We start from the raw sequence: 15,380 nt of genomic DNA, 5'->3' as shown, positions 1-15,380 counted from the left end.
AATGCTGCGGTTTGGCGGCTTGCTTGGTAAAAGTACGTTTGATTCCCATGGCGGGAAGAGTGAGTGTGAGTTTAGTTTTACGCCGCACTCAGTAATATTCCAGCGATATGCCAGGGTCGCTAAACAATCGATTCTGAATCAGACTATCCAGTGATCAATAGCACGGGCATCGATCTACGCAACTGGGATACGATGACATGTGTCCACTAGGTCAGCGAGTCTGACCTCCAGATCCCGTTAATAGCCTCCTACGACAAGCAAGGGCTACTGAAGATGAAGTTGATGGGAAAGAAGAAGCGTCGGTGTCGACGGTCGCCTTGTATCACTTTGTCCTAAAACAGACGACACAGTTAATATTAATGCTTTACCCTGGAAAAGCAACATTTCCGCTGACGGTTTTCCTAAATCCCAACAACTAGCAACTATACCTCTCAGTCTGTTTTAACAAATATCTGATTTTCAGTGAGTGAGTTTACTTTTACGCCGCTTATAGCAATATTCCAGCAATATCACAGCGGGGGACACCAGAAAATGGGCTTCACACACTGTACCCATGTGGGGAATCCAACCCGGGTCTTAGCGTGACGAGCTAAAGCTTTAATGACTAGGCTACCCCACCGCCCCTGATTTTCAATGACACGATGAACTGTCCTGTTTCGTCAGCACAAAGAACACACAATAAATTTCCGACGTGGGAAAAATGTTCGTAGAATTTTAAAAATGGCATGGTGTGCATTGCTACTATAATCCTACTCTAACCAAAATGTTCACTGGATCGATATGTTTTTTCACAGACATTTAAGGAGCCATGGGTTACTATTGTAACCTTGCTAAAGTTAAGTCCAAAGTTAATTTAACAACAGTTCGTGGAAAAATTAGTTGCATAAAAACAACTTTGGAATACTTTCTTTTACATCTTGGCTGTGTTTGATGTGTGGAGAGTGCATACCTACTTTTTTTTGTAAGAAATCCAACCAACTCGACGGAGTCAGTAATTAGGATCTGCACGGCACACGGTCGTCTTGCACGTTCAGTCTGCGGTAACATAGGCTGGTCATAATGCACTTAAAAGCGGATATTTTTATTAGATACGAGGCCAGTTCTTGAGTATATTGAGGAGTTGGCCTACCAACACGCCTGGATGAGGACTACAGATCGCGACATCTATGACAAAGATGAAGAATCAACACTAGTGCCCGACTGAGTAGAAAATGGTTTGGGAGTCAAACGTTACGAAATGTGTGTGACACTATTCATTATGCCTGTTGCATTGGATGAGGATTACAGATATTTATGAGAAAGATACAGAATTAATACTAGAACCGGACTGAGCAGAAAATGTTTTGGGAGTCAAAGGTTACGACCTGTGTGTGACAGTATTCATTGGGCCTATGACAAACCAAATAGCCACAGAGGAGTTAGCTCCTCTTTAACCTAAACCCCCAAAACAGGAAGGGGCTTGAGTGGGGTATTTAGTTATGATATCATGATATCACACAATGAATGCGGATGTCAGTTTGGAATAGTTACAGCACGTTCTTGTATTTGTACGTGTACGTCACTGTGTACGAGCAATGACCTAGAACTCGCTCTTAAACCCAAATATCCAAGATTTGTGATGAATAACACTGAAAAAAATATGAACTTTTAAACTACTCGAGAATAATCGTATAAGCCGATCGTTCAGGAGAACGTTTCTTTTTCGAAAGTATTTTACGGACGCATCAGTTACTCATTCGGTGAGGTAATTGAGAAACAAATTGAGAAACACGTTGGTGTGACATGTTTCCCTTCGGATACCTAAGTATATCTGTGCTGAAACTACTGACTGGGATGAACCAAAAGAGGGAATTATTCAGTGATGTTTGGTGTGGGTTTTCTGTTTAAAAACTAAATGAGATTAAGTTCAACTCACACAGGGAACTGTCAGAGCTTAAAATGTCAATCGAAAATTGGTCCCAAATTGCGATTTTATGTGTGATTCGGCTTAAATGCATTTTCGGCGTCAGTATGGTGACGTTTGGCAACTATTTAGAGCTTAAATAAACCCAAAGGTGGTTAAAGTGCATTTAGCATTCCACCAAATGTGCCAAAATTTATCTTTTTTTTGTAAATTACTGCTTTAAATGTATTTTATCGTGATGTGTTTATGCCGTGTGATTCTACAATGTGTCATTGCCCGCTCACTTACCAATAGTTCCACCAGGACATCAGTTTTATATCCGAAGCTTGGAATCGTCTCTTCCTAATCATGTTGACGAAGCTCTGTGAGCCGACAGCCAGTATGACTGATACACCCGTTGCAACATATGTTATCTAATTTATTCATCCATCTATTTGGGCGCGGTGGATAGTTTTCTGGTTAGTCTCGTCACATCAAAAACATCAGTTCCACACGTGGGTACAAAGCGCGAAACCCCTTGGTGTCATCCGCCGTTATATTGCAAGATTTGGATATAGCAACTTCAGACTAGCCATAGAAAGCGGGCGACACCCCAATACCTCGAGATTGTGCACCTTTCGTCACTGTAATAATATAACTCTCATCGAGGATGACATCATGTAATGATGGATTGCGTCAAGTATAGCCAAGAACGACAACTCTACTTCCTGATAACAACTGATATCCACCAAAACTCAATACGTTCATAAACTAAAAACACTACTAAAACATAGACCAAGGGACATAATAAATAACACTTGGAACATAGTGTCACAATGTATAACACTGTCACATCACAACAGACACAAGACAACGATGTTAGTCACATATTTATAACTGAACCGTGAATCTTTTGTAGCTTTAAGCAGTGTATTGTTTATTATTAATAAACACGATAGACACAAAAAGGACTTGAATCAAGAAGACAACGTAACGCTTGCCGTGAGCTTGCCGAGACTGAATACTACTGAGTGAATTACTATTTACCGTCACAAATACTACAGTAGTTCGTCACTTCAACAAACACAGATGCGCATGTTTTTAGAGTTCGGTATACCTGCCGAACTCGCCTGAGAAGCGGCAGACAAAAAGACACAATCCGGGGCTCCGGATATCGACAGCTTGCAACACCAGCCACTGGGCCCAACTTGGAGTCACCACTCCCTGCATGAGAGGCTCCATCCGGGTCTTTTATCATTATCTCCATGCTGCTGCCACCGGAACAGCTGACAGCAATGGTCGGCTACAGGAACTAATTAGAAGCAAAACACCGACATTTATGCCTGTATTCAGATGTTTGTGTCGACGACAACATTTGCGATGGAATAAGATCTCGCAGTCAAGGACTCGCGAAAGTGGCGACGAGTCTGGCTCATTGATGAATCACCATTTCCTCACCAACTGAGAGATTGATTAGAAGGCAGCTTGTCCACCTACACAAGGAGATCTGACAGCTATATGGTACATCGGTACATTCTTAAGAGTCGCCGCGCGTGCCCCTCACACACAAACATTGACTTGTCATGGGCTTCTTGATCTCAACCCAGTATAGGTTGGGTTGAACTTGATTTGAGTGTTCGTCAACATACACCAGTGACAATTGCAAAAATGCCAACTAGTGGCAGGAGAAACAGTTCTAGAGGAGAGTTCGAGAAGACAAAATCCGTACCATCAGTGTGTGTTATTGGTCGTAGACCTGTGACAACGGCACACTGTAACGCTGGGCCTCATCAGAATGCCCTTGTGTAAATGTACATTTGCGCTTCTAGATTTGACACCTTCAGGGCACCAAGCGAAGCTTTGTCCGTGTATCAGTCTAAATAGTGCAACATTTACAGTTAATTAAACACAGTAATTACTTTCAGTTTTAGTGTTGAGGGGGTGGGGGTGGGGTCTAGGGTGTTGCAGTGTGTATACTTTTCAATCTGACGACTAATTATAACATTTATTTCGAGTTTTATAGAACAGTATACGCACAGAAAATTTTTGTCAAGTCCTTAGATTTCAGTTCATGCGTGTAAAAGACGGAAATTCGGAGTATGTTGTTCATCCACAATGGTTCATAAAACATTTTGTTCATTCATGGGAAAAGGCATGAAAACAATAATTTAAACAATGAATTTGTTTTACCTAGTTGCTAAAATACGCTCGTCCACTCTCAGACTGCATCCATCTTTCCACACACCTACTTGCGTTAGACTCGGATAAACATCCGGGTGATAACTTGTCCCGTAACTCAAAGCAATCTTAACACTACGACAGTCCTAAGTAGATCTATATGTTAAAGTATGTGAGCTACGATCATCTTAGCGCTAAGATCATCGGTTTTCAATTGTGTAGATCGATGCTGAAGCTATTGATCACTGGACTGTCTGGTCCAAACTCGATTATTTACAGACTCACTCACTACTTGCGCCAGCATGTTGATATGCGAGGTGGGGCGAAGGGCAGCTTAGCTGTACTGTTGGTATGTTCCATGACGTCATTTCTACTGTGCTTGTGACGTCATCAGAATGACGTCACACTGAACTGTCATGTGAGTCATGTAGGCGGTACACAAGGAAGGAAATGGCGTCGGTTGAGCTTGAGAAAGGACTGATCGACAATGTCGTATACGAAGACGGGGAGGAGAAGGAGAAGAGGAGAAGTAGAGATATCAAAGACAGCCGAACCGCCTGGATAATCTGTGTATGCGCTGTGTTCGACCAAATGTTTATCAATGGCTTGATAAACATATACGGTGTGTTTTATGTGAAGTTTGTAGAGGAATTTGGAACCACCAAAGCCAAAGCAGGTAAACTGACTGAATATCTCTTAGTACTTTGCCGGTCGCTATTGTGGTACACCTGCCATCAGTATCACAATATTAAATATATCTCAAGAATAAGTGCGTACGTATACTCCATATCTACATCAAAATTACCTTGAAAACGGGAAAAGAACCCATAAAGCGTAAGGCAGGAACTCTTGAACACTCTTAAATATACTGGTGGAAGGTACCCGGTGTCCTAGAATCCAGCCCGACCCTTTTCATTGTAGGGGATAGGTCGTCCCGACACTACGGTAATGTTTTAGATCTTCATTTCCATAGAGGCGAACATATTCAATTGCAACTCTCTTCATTGTTCATAGAAGTGACTGCCAATGAAAGTTGCGCACATCAGTACAGACAGAACAGTCTTCCTTTCTTATCAACCTTAAAGAGTTGTTGTTCCTTTGGTTTGTGCAGCGTAAATTGTATACCTTCAGAAATCAAAGTTTAAACTTAGGAAGTAGCTAATCTATACTGAAAGAAAATATTTGTCGTAACGGAGATGTGTGAGAGGTGTACGGGTTCCAAGAATTCCTCAGTTACGAAATACTAACGATTTTCAGACCGAAGACAATGGAAGCGGGTGTAAAATATATAAGGGATACCGATATAAGGCTACATAACTTTAACTCCCAGTTGTGACTTCATGACTGATCACGTGCTTACAACGATATGTTTGAAGTCGACGAACAAAACACTTTTCATACACGAAAGGACTGGGATTTCTTAGAGTCGATTGAGGTTTTAACCATCGCCCATAAGTTTGTATGTGGAGAATCGTTTCTAACATATGACGCCTTGCCATCGAACCGGCATCAATTATTATTTAGACTAATACCTCATGTGATTATTCGGGAGGACTTTCGATGTGCCTTTGCATATGAGGGTAGCACTAGGCCGACATGATATATCTTCAAGAAGTCCTGATATCATGCATATCCTGTGATTCATAAATCAGTATTATAGACGAAATAAAATCTGCTTTAAGATCAGACTCACAATATGAGACATGTACATATGGAATTTCACATGTGAGAATGTATTACTTTGCCTTTAACGTTCACGGAGATCTCCAAAATATCGGCACCACCATTCTCACTTCCAAATGTGATTAGCAGCCATAAACCTGCGGGGCGTTTAATGTGTTTTGTCACAGACACACGGCCAGCGGATATGTGCACACATTTAGGAGATTACAACTGCTCTGCTTAAACTATTTTTGTCTCCGTTTACCATCGTATATGTGTCGATAATGAATGAGTTTATCATTTCTGCAAGACAGTGTTTCAAACAAAGGGACGTAACCCTTGCAAGCGAAATAATGTACCTCGGAAAACAAGAACTTCACGTACCAGCCAAGTTAATACTTGCGCTTTGACTTGAACCCCTGCCAATAGAATTTTATGCGTGTGTTGTAGCGTGGCTGGGTTCACTGACCTATGGTATGATGAAGTTGTTTGCCCCAGTCGTCAGCATCCTTGTTCGCCGATACACAAACCGGATGTCAATGATCACCGGATGTGCCTTCTGCGCTGTCTCAGTATTCTCCACTTCCTTTGTGACCAACATCGATGTGATGTTTGTAACTTTTCCCTTCCTCTACGGCATTGGATTCAGCCTTGTTATCAACCCTGCCATGGTGATAGCAAACGGGTAGGTCTGATTGATGGAAACACCCGGCAACGTACTCGTACTTCAGGTTGCGTTTGTTCTATATGTCATGTCATGTATGGGACTGTTACGGTCAGAAGAATAAGTGGGATTTAGCTGAGGGGAGTTTTAACCGAGAAACCATGACGACTTATAGCACGACGTATTAAAGAGGCAGTATAAGCAATTTACAGTATTGAAATTATATCAATGAAGTGATAAAACTCGTCCTAAAATTAGAGCCTGGATCATGTTCGTCATAGTCGGACAGAGCAGTCAAGAGCTGCTTTCCTCCGTAAATATATGGTTTATTGTTGGGTCTTTAGCAAACCATGGATTAACTGCATCGAGAGGTCAGAGGTGCTGACGTGCTTGCTGCATGGCATCATATCCCATGTTCGGAGATCGATGGGCGTGAAGTCAATCACTAGATTTTCTAGTCACTTAAGAAACAGTCATGTTACGAAGTTATGCTTTGTTTGACGTTTAATAGCCATAAAAAAATTAGAACTATGGAAGTATTGAATCATCTATATGTTCCACAGCTACTTCGACAAATACCTTGGTCTTGCTACTGGTCTGGTATGTGCTGGTAGTAGTCTGGGGTCTATTACACTGGCGCCGGCCTGTCAGCGACTCGTTGACACTGTCGGCTGGAGAATGACATTCAGGTATATGACGGGAGCCTACATCGCTCTCTGCTTCCTCAACCTCCTCATCAAGCCTCTCCCTCGAGGCTCGCAGCGTCCGATAGACAACATTAGTCAGCCTGTGATCCGCGGACTTATTGAAGACCTAAAGCTGTGGAAGAATCGTGTGTTCGTGTTATGGGCTGTGGCAACGGCGTTCGTAATGTTTGGATATTTCATACCTAACGTGCATCTAGTAAGTAGTTTACCATACCTACGTAGTGCTTCATTCAAACCTGTCCACCTTAAAACCGAAAAAACGGTGGCGCTTGTATTCACTGTAAGTGTCCAAAACACATACAATAACACTTCTTCGCATTTTTACAAGGTTCCATACAATAATGCTTAGGTCCAAGAGATAAGTTACTGTGGCCAGTCTTAAAGATAATGAAGTAGTGCTGGAGTAGAGTGGGCGCCACTGCTTCCTTCATCCCGAGTTCTTTCCGATTACGATAGGACGCACACTGGATTTCACTAATGTGGGCTTTATAAGCCACTGCTTTCTTCGTCACTAACTAGGGTCGGTGGGGTAGCTTAGTGGTTAAAGCGTTCGCTCGTCACGCCGAAGGACCGGCTTCGATTCCTCACATGAGTACAATATGTTAAAGCCATTTCTGGCCTCCCTTGTCGTGATGTTGCTGGAATATTGCTGACAACGGCGTAACACCATACTCACTCATTTGTCATTGACTAAGCTGACAGATCGCGATAGGTATTCCAGCCGATTGGACTGGGCCCGCTTGCACAGAGCAATCTTAGTTACAATCAATCTTAGGTCCCTACAATCAAGTTTACAATCACCATACAATTGCCCTAATCCACTTGCACAAAGACGATCTTAAGACAGCATGGATTTAAGATCGCGATCTTAACTAAGATCGAAATCTTCAACGTTGGAGGTAGAAATTTCTTAAACTCGACTCCTGTCTACAGTTGTCTTCAAGTGCGCATAGCATGCAGCGCAAATAAAACGTGGAACTGGTTACTGCACGCAACTGACATTTCTTCCTTAATCGCATTTTGCAGATTTTTCATGAAAACAAAACAAAACAAAGCAAAAAATAAAATAAAATAAAATAAAAAAATAAAAAAATAAAAAAATAAAAATTTTTTTTAAAAAATTAAAAAAGCAAGAAAACCCCACATATCTTTGTAATGGTAACGTGGAAGATAACATGTATGGTAACTCGTACCTCGTGGGCTATTCTCTGATTTTTCTACATACTAATATTATTTATGAACTAAGAATGCCATACTGCAACCACAGAAATATCACGTTTTATGATAAAATAATATTGAAATACAAACAGGTACATTAAATTTGGGTTTTGAGTTACTGACCTAGTACTCATGAAAATTAAGAGATATCATAAATTATAAACAAAAATTCCTTATGATACAACACCTAAATGTACTATGATTTGTCAATGGCTGTCAATGAATCTGAGTTTGGCATCTGGTCGCTGTTATTTGGAGTAAAATCCCAAATATATCCCACAAGTATTAGATGTTTAAAGATATGAAAGTGTGACATGACTGTGGGAGTGTTGTGGAAAATGCATGACAGGGAAATATGAAAACGTTATTATTCCATGTATTTTGTATGTGTTGTTAAATACCTATCTACAGTATGTTAATTGCTTTACTCTAATTTGTTGATAATTATTTTTTCTTTTTGTTAAAAAAACCTTTCTACGCAAATTTCACATGCCTCAGCAAGTGTATTTTCCCGTTTGAAGAATACATGTATTATATTTAAAATGCATAGATTACATTCTCTCGTCAGAAAGAAACATAAATTGGTACGTTAACCAACTGTAGATTATTGACACGTCTATGATCGAAAAGAAATATATGTGGAGATCTGCGCTGTCGACAATATAACATACACTGTATTGGGGCATGGCAGATTTTACAGCAACGGTATAATACGCAAAGGGAAACAACTCCCATCTTGCGTAAAAACTAAAATTAGCTGCCCTTGAGTTATTGAAAAGGTCATGGCCACTGCTAATCGCATGCAGACACCTTTCGTTGCTATCCTTTCCTTGTTTATCAAAAAGGTATGGTGTTCATACTTTTTCCAGCACCGAATCGGGTGAGAATTGTACTCTATGATATCGACTCGATAATGATGTTGTTCACTACCCCAAATAGCGGTATTTCAGACGTTAAATCGATGTTGCATTCTCCGTGTTGTTGAAGTGTCGAGGCGAATCATACAGTTTTATCCAATATGAAAGCAATCCCCAAACGTAAAGCTAATTATTTGCGTGAAATTGACTGAACTTGAACGTCATTTTGCTACTGACTACAATGATCATAGCTCCTTACAATTGGTTCCGACCAGTTGTAAGTTTTGATTGTAACTTACAATGATCTTAGCCTACAATCACTTTGTGCAAGTGGATGACGATTGTAGCCGAAGCCTAAGATCGCGATCTTAAGGATTTACAATAATTGTAGCTCTAGGATCGTTTTCTGCAAGTGGGCCCTGGTCTACCTATTTTATACATTGTCAAACATTCTCAGTAACAAATAGCCATAGTAAACGGCATTTCATTTTTCTTTATCAGATTATCCTTCTTGATTCTGTCGTCCTGTTTATAGGTGTCTTATGCCATGAACCAGGGTATATCAGCCGATACTGCAGCCTACCTGCTCATGGCGCTGGGGTGCGCCACCACCATCGGCCGTATACTATCTGGCAAGATTGTCCAATATGGCTTCCTGAATCGCCTCCACCTCCACCAACTTACAATGATCACCACAGGCACGGCGTTCATGATCCTTCCCAGCATTGAATCATTTGCCGGTCTCCTGACATACTCCATCGTCCTTGGGCTTGTGGACGGGTGCTATGTCGTGCTGCTCCCCATACTGACCAGCTCCCTGATCGGAGCTGACAAGGCTGTCCTAGCCTGGTGCTTTATGTCCTGTGTCTGTTCCTTGACGTTTACACTGGGACCGCCAGTGTCAGGTGAGCAGTGACTGTTGGCAACGACTTCCAAATATATAACAGGAATTAATACATTTTACATCTGTCCCAGGCAGCATGTGATTCCTGCAATTCGCTCAGCATGTTCTTGTTTGAAACACGTGAAAAATATCCATTTATTATACACAGAATAACCTGCTCGAAACTTAAATGTTTGTTCCATCATGAGAACTGTACAAGTTATTACGTTTTCACTAAAACTGTTTGTTTCCGTATTAACAGGTTTCCTCTGCGACATGACCGGCAACTACAACGTCGCCTTTCACATCGCTGGCATCCCAGTAATCCTTGGTGCTGCAATATTATTCTTTGTTCCCTGGGCCCAGCGCACCTCCACCACGACCAATGTGATGCGGGTCATCAGCACAGAGGCTGAAGACCGTCCAAGGGGATCTGCCGGAAGTTCAGCTTCAGGATCTTCTGATGAGACGATTCATGTCTCCATCCCGGAGACCGGAACACTGCCCTATGCCGGCGTGCCGTGCTTCATAGATCCCTACTATGGTTCGGCCAAACAGAATAGCCTAGCAGAGAACACGGGTACGAAACGAGATGAAACAAAGAAACATGTCGGCGTTCATCCTACGAGTGGATCTGTTCCTGATAATTGCACATTTGAATTTGGTCACGATGCACATGAAGAGGAGTCCAATCCCATGACACACAACTCGGCCCCGACGGATGATGCATTAGGACAGTCACAGGTACATTCACTAAATCCATCACGACTAGCTGACCATTCTAAAACGGAGTAGTTGTACTTGAAGAGCTCATGACAGTAATTGCAACAGAACGTCTTCACAGAAGTTTTTTCATATAACTAATTCATGTGGTTTATTTAAGATTTTGTTTAATTAGGCATTGAACGACAAATGTGCATACAGTTTTACTTACCGTGGGTGCTTCTTATCGATGTTAAGAAAGTTATAATTTTTTCCAGTTCATTTCCATCCCGAGACGAGGCTATCCTTTTATCGATGGCTACTTGGAGGAATTACGTAAAGCAGTATACCACGCTCAAAACACAGATTCCCATGGACAGGTACCACCACCGTCCCCTGAAGCTATCAACACACAAACACCACCTGTTGAGACCTATATCAGCTCAGTCTCCTCACGCCCCGTGTCATCGATGGCCAGTTCCGTGGATCAACTCCTCCAGGAGCACATTGACATGTTCCTCGCAACCATCGCTTCCAGACGGATATCAGACATGTCCATGTCTTCTGGTAAAAGTGGGTCGGCCTCCAGGTCATTCAGGGGCAGCGACGAAGCTTCCAAAGCTTGTCACAGAACGCTAAGCAACAGGTCCACCCAGAACCTTCCAACTCCAAGTTGTGCTCTTGGACCTCAAAATGAGCGACGGATACGATCTGTAAACTCAAGAGGCACGTTGAACAGGACTGCAGATTTAGGTCTGAGCGGCACCCACTCCAGTGGTTTTGTGCCTTCTGGAGTTCTGGCAGCCGGCGGTGCAAGTCAACAGGTGCCTACCGAGTCTCAAAGTCGGACATCCGACGCGTCGGGAGATGGAATACAGAGCTCCAGTCGAAGCAGGCTTCGGAAAACATCCAGCACTAGTACAGGAACTGGTCTGGAATTGGACGTTTTCAGTCATCTTTTCAAAGATGAAGACAATCAATGACATTCTGATATTTCATATCTACAACAGATGCTTTGTGGTAATGTCAGTGCTAAACAATTAGTACCCGTGTTGGAAGTCACGTGGCTTAGGGAGTATGAATCAAGTTGAATTTGACGTTAAATCACCTAGACTGCACTGTGTTGAAGTTCATATATTACGGTGTAGTCGTGGATAGGGATCTCTTAGGAAAGCTGCAAGTAGCGACATGTCGAAATCGAAATAACGGAGGGTGAACACGGCTGTGATGTAGCGAGCAATTCAGTTGTCTTCCAAGACTCATTATGTCCGTTTACGTACGTGACAGTATCTTCACACAAGCTGGTTGTCCTTTAAAGTAAAATTTCAGTGTTAGGATTGTCATTTTCCTATATTTGAAGTGTTGCTTTATTGGACGGAACCATGGATTCAGCATTGACACTGGTCTTCAGAGTCTTCAATAAGACAAGCATGGGGTTTGGAGGACAGTCAGTGTACGTGAGGCAAATGTACAGTTAGTAGCTTTTCAGTTTGTTTGGTCAGTAAATTTTCAGGTGAATCTACAGGTAAAAAGAGCAATCTGGCAATAGTAGAAAGTGACAGGAACTTCGCTGTAGAAATCAAACTTCCAAAAATCGAGTTTGACAGTCCTAAAGCGTGCGACATCTGAAAGCTAATTTGTATTGTGCTTTGCCTTATTTAACGCTGTCACTCATGTTTTGTTCAGATTGGCACATTTTCGTGGAACAAAAGTCTCAAAGACGTTAATTAATTAAGGAAGTGACTGTATTGATCTTGGGACATTGGTTATGTGCCGAACGGGCACATGCCGTAGACATGTTGTAGGTCGTCAGACGTCATAATATTAAACACACTCATTTCTTCCAGCGTAAAATCCGTGAGTAAATTTTACTTTGATATTGCGCCGATTAAGTATGTAAAAAATATGTGTTTCCGTTTAAATAATCAACACGGACTGGGCCACAGAAACCAGGAACCCCATGTGTAATGAGTTTTCACGCCGCTTTTAGCAATATTCCAGCAATATCACAACGAGCGACTTCAGTCATTGTCTCTATAGAGGGCTCAAACCCGGACCACGGCGTGACAAGCGATTTCCTCAACCACTAGCCTACCTCACCGCTCTGAATCGTCAGTGGTACTTGCATGTTGCTTGTGATTGTATCAAGAAAATAGCGAAGATTTGTCCTAGTATTCTGAAAGACTGTCCTATCAGTCAGTACAGCCACTCTCCTTGGAGTGCTGGTAAAGAGTCAACATAACGAACAATGGATTTACGAGCTCTTCAGTCAGGACACCAAGGACGCAAACACCGCGAGTATCGCAAGACGTCACGTCTGTACGTGATTTGGTCGCGTGAACGAGAACAGTCGATCGGTGGGCGGAGGGAAAACTGACAAACAGTTTACTCATCCAAGAGGCCGTTAGTACGAGTGTTTTGTTCGGATGGTTACTTAAAGTCCCTTCAGTGGGGTCGAAAAGGAGAACTTGTTCACGTATATGAGAATTAACTGCATTTGGATTCGTTTGTACTTTGTACCTCTAAGTCTTCCGGAGTTTACCGAGTACTGTTTCTTAAGAACGTATTTTTTGCTGAAAGTTAACATTACAGATTATGACAAGCTTTATAATAAGTTGGGATTCGGAAAGCCGATGTGCACATCGTAGGTTCTATTCCTATCTCAGTGATCCGAAAATATGCACGGTTCATATTTCTGGTTAAGTTCACTGCAATATTCTTTTCCTCATTACAAGAAATAACACCGAAACAGATCCTATATAAGATGGACTTTTTCAACAGTGTGATGGAAATGATACTTCAAGCTATCGACTTCATGAGAAAGGACGGAGAGGTTTGACGGGGGACTGTGATGGACATGCGTTCATGTACCGTGTTGCTTATCAATTTTCATCATAAAAATTACATCATCTCAGATGACCAGAGACGAAGGATGCGGAAGTATCACGATCCTTCTGACGTAGCTGGTTTCCTCGTTAAAGTCTAAACACTCACGGCAAGAATGACGTACCTGTTCCTGATGAAGTCAGAGAACAAGACGCGTGAACCCATAAAATTAAGAATAGATTGCAACTTGGGCAACAGATCTGACCACTGGTGAAATGTTCTAACAATAAAGCACACATTTTGAAACTATTCTGCGCATTACAGTTTCGACAAAAGATGTGTACGCTGATTAATCATTATGCAATCGTAGAAAAACAACAAAAAATAAGGATAAATAAAGATAGGTTTGCTAATTCAATCAACAAGATAGAAATCTCGTTAATGCAATCACCAAAATGTTAACATACCTTTCTTAACTATTAAAGTCAGTTAATTAGTTTGCTCATAGTTTGATAGGGTATACAGTGATTAATATACAGCCAAGTTTCGTTAATCCGACATTTTGCGTGTGAGTTTCTCCCTTTTCTCATTTTCTACTGACCACTTAGGTCAAAGAGTGCCCAAATGACATCGATGCACTGTTCTTTACCTTGAATGTTTGAAAGGGGGTTCGAATGTGATTTGTCAGATGAGATTTCTGTACCACTATGTAAAAAGTGCGTTAATGAGCTGAGAAATTTAACAAAGTTAAATAGCGGGACTTGTTAAAGTCAGAAATAGTTATTACACTATACTGTTCACTAATAACATGTGTTTGCGCCCACAGCTACGTCATGTGTAGAGCGTATATGGCAGTGGGCTGTAAATGTCCGAGTCTGGATGCATTGATAATGTCATGTGCATGAGATAGGATGAGATGTGCCATCCACGTCAGCGAGCCTTAACTACCCGATCCCGTTAGTCGCCTCTAACGTAAAGCAAACATGCAGCAAAACATTTTGCATGCACTTTGATGTAACGTATAGCACATGGTGCGTGCACTTTGTGCACAATGAACTTACTCTCTTTATGCATGCTTTACAGGTGAAGTTCAAACACCTGGTATAGCAAACCTAGGAACGGTTGGTCAGTCTCTAGCCTCTGATATCCGGACCCGACGACTAAAACGTTCAATTTTAGTCCAACGTCACCGACAGGTAGTTCTTACCAGACAGCATCTACGGTACATGAGACAAGATAGGACTGGTTCTTTAGAAACTGACGAGTCGAGATTTGGACTGCTCAAATGACAGTGCAGGGGTGCTATTGAGCAGGATTAGGGTGAAAATTAGCGTCGTGACGTCAAATCCAGAATTAACCATTGACGTTAGCTGAATTGGGACAAACGTTGGTTGTTTGAACCAACGTTTGTGAATAGCAGTCCCCAAGCTTTCTCCAATCGCGTACTGTCATCCACGCGTGGTCGTCGTCGTCAAGTCTGTGGCAACGCCAATGTTGGAAACACAGGATACTGAATGTGTAAACTTTTGACACCAAATCTCTTCAAGGACGTGTCACGATGGCGAGTGTCTAATCATACAGATTCCGATATTATCCTGTGAACAGTTAAGCAGTAATTATGGAAAACACCACAAATCGTGATTTTTTTGCATTAAAAATGCCACAACATCAAATACTGCACAGTTGCCTAATTTCAGTAGGATGACTGACAGTGTATATTCAACGCCAACAAAAATTAGACATAACATTCGGCCAAAGGACTCAAACATGAAGCGATCTGTGATCTAAAAATTCTTTGTCT

The 15,380-nt window shown here is 41.8% G+C and overlaps 1 protein-coding gene across 1 annotated transcript; it reads left to right on the top strand.

The window, feature by feature from the left end:
* Positions 1 to 4,510: 4,510 nt before the first annotated feature.
* Positions 4,511 to 11,736, top strand: LOC137283988 (monocarboxylate transporter 10-like). Its single transcript, XM_067815654.1, has 6 exons — positions 4,511 to 4,736; positions 6,173 to 6,407; positions 6,950 to 7,289; positions 9,704 to 10,073; positions 10,314 to 10,788; positions 11,016 to 11,736. Exons 1-6 carry the CDS (start codon positions 4,511 to 4,513, stop codon positions 11,734 to 11,736), a joined length of 2,367 nt encoding a protein of 788 aa, XP_067671755.1.
* The last annotated feature ends 3,644 nt before the right edge of the window (positions 11,737 to 15,380 follow it).

The sequence above is a fragment of the Haliotis asinina genome, chromosome 5 (assembly GCF_037392515.1).
Source record: "Haliotis asinina isolate JCU_RB_2024 chromosome 5, JCU_Hal_asi_v2, whole genome shotgun sequence".
Lineage (NCBI taxonomy): Eukaryota > Metazoa > Mollusca > Gastropoda > Lepetellida > Haliotidae > Haliotis > Haliotis asinina.
This window is presented reverse-complemented; position numbering and strand designations above follow the sequence as displayed.

Coding starts and splice junctions, on each gene's coding strand:
- LOC137283988 (XM_067815654.1), top strand. CDS start 4,511: ATGGCGTCGGTTGAGCTTGAGAAAGGACTGATCGACAATGTCGTATAC. Junction 6,408..6,949: donor GCCATGGTGATAGCAAACGG/GTAGGTCTGATT, acceptor TATGTTCCACAG/CTACTTCGACAAATACCTTG. Junction 7,290..9,703: donor TCATACCTAACGTGCATCTA/GTAAGTAGTTTA, acceptor TCCTGTTTATAG/GTGTCTTATGCCATGAACCA.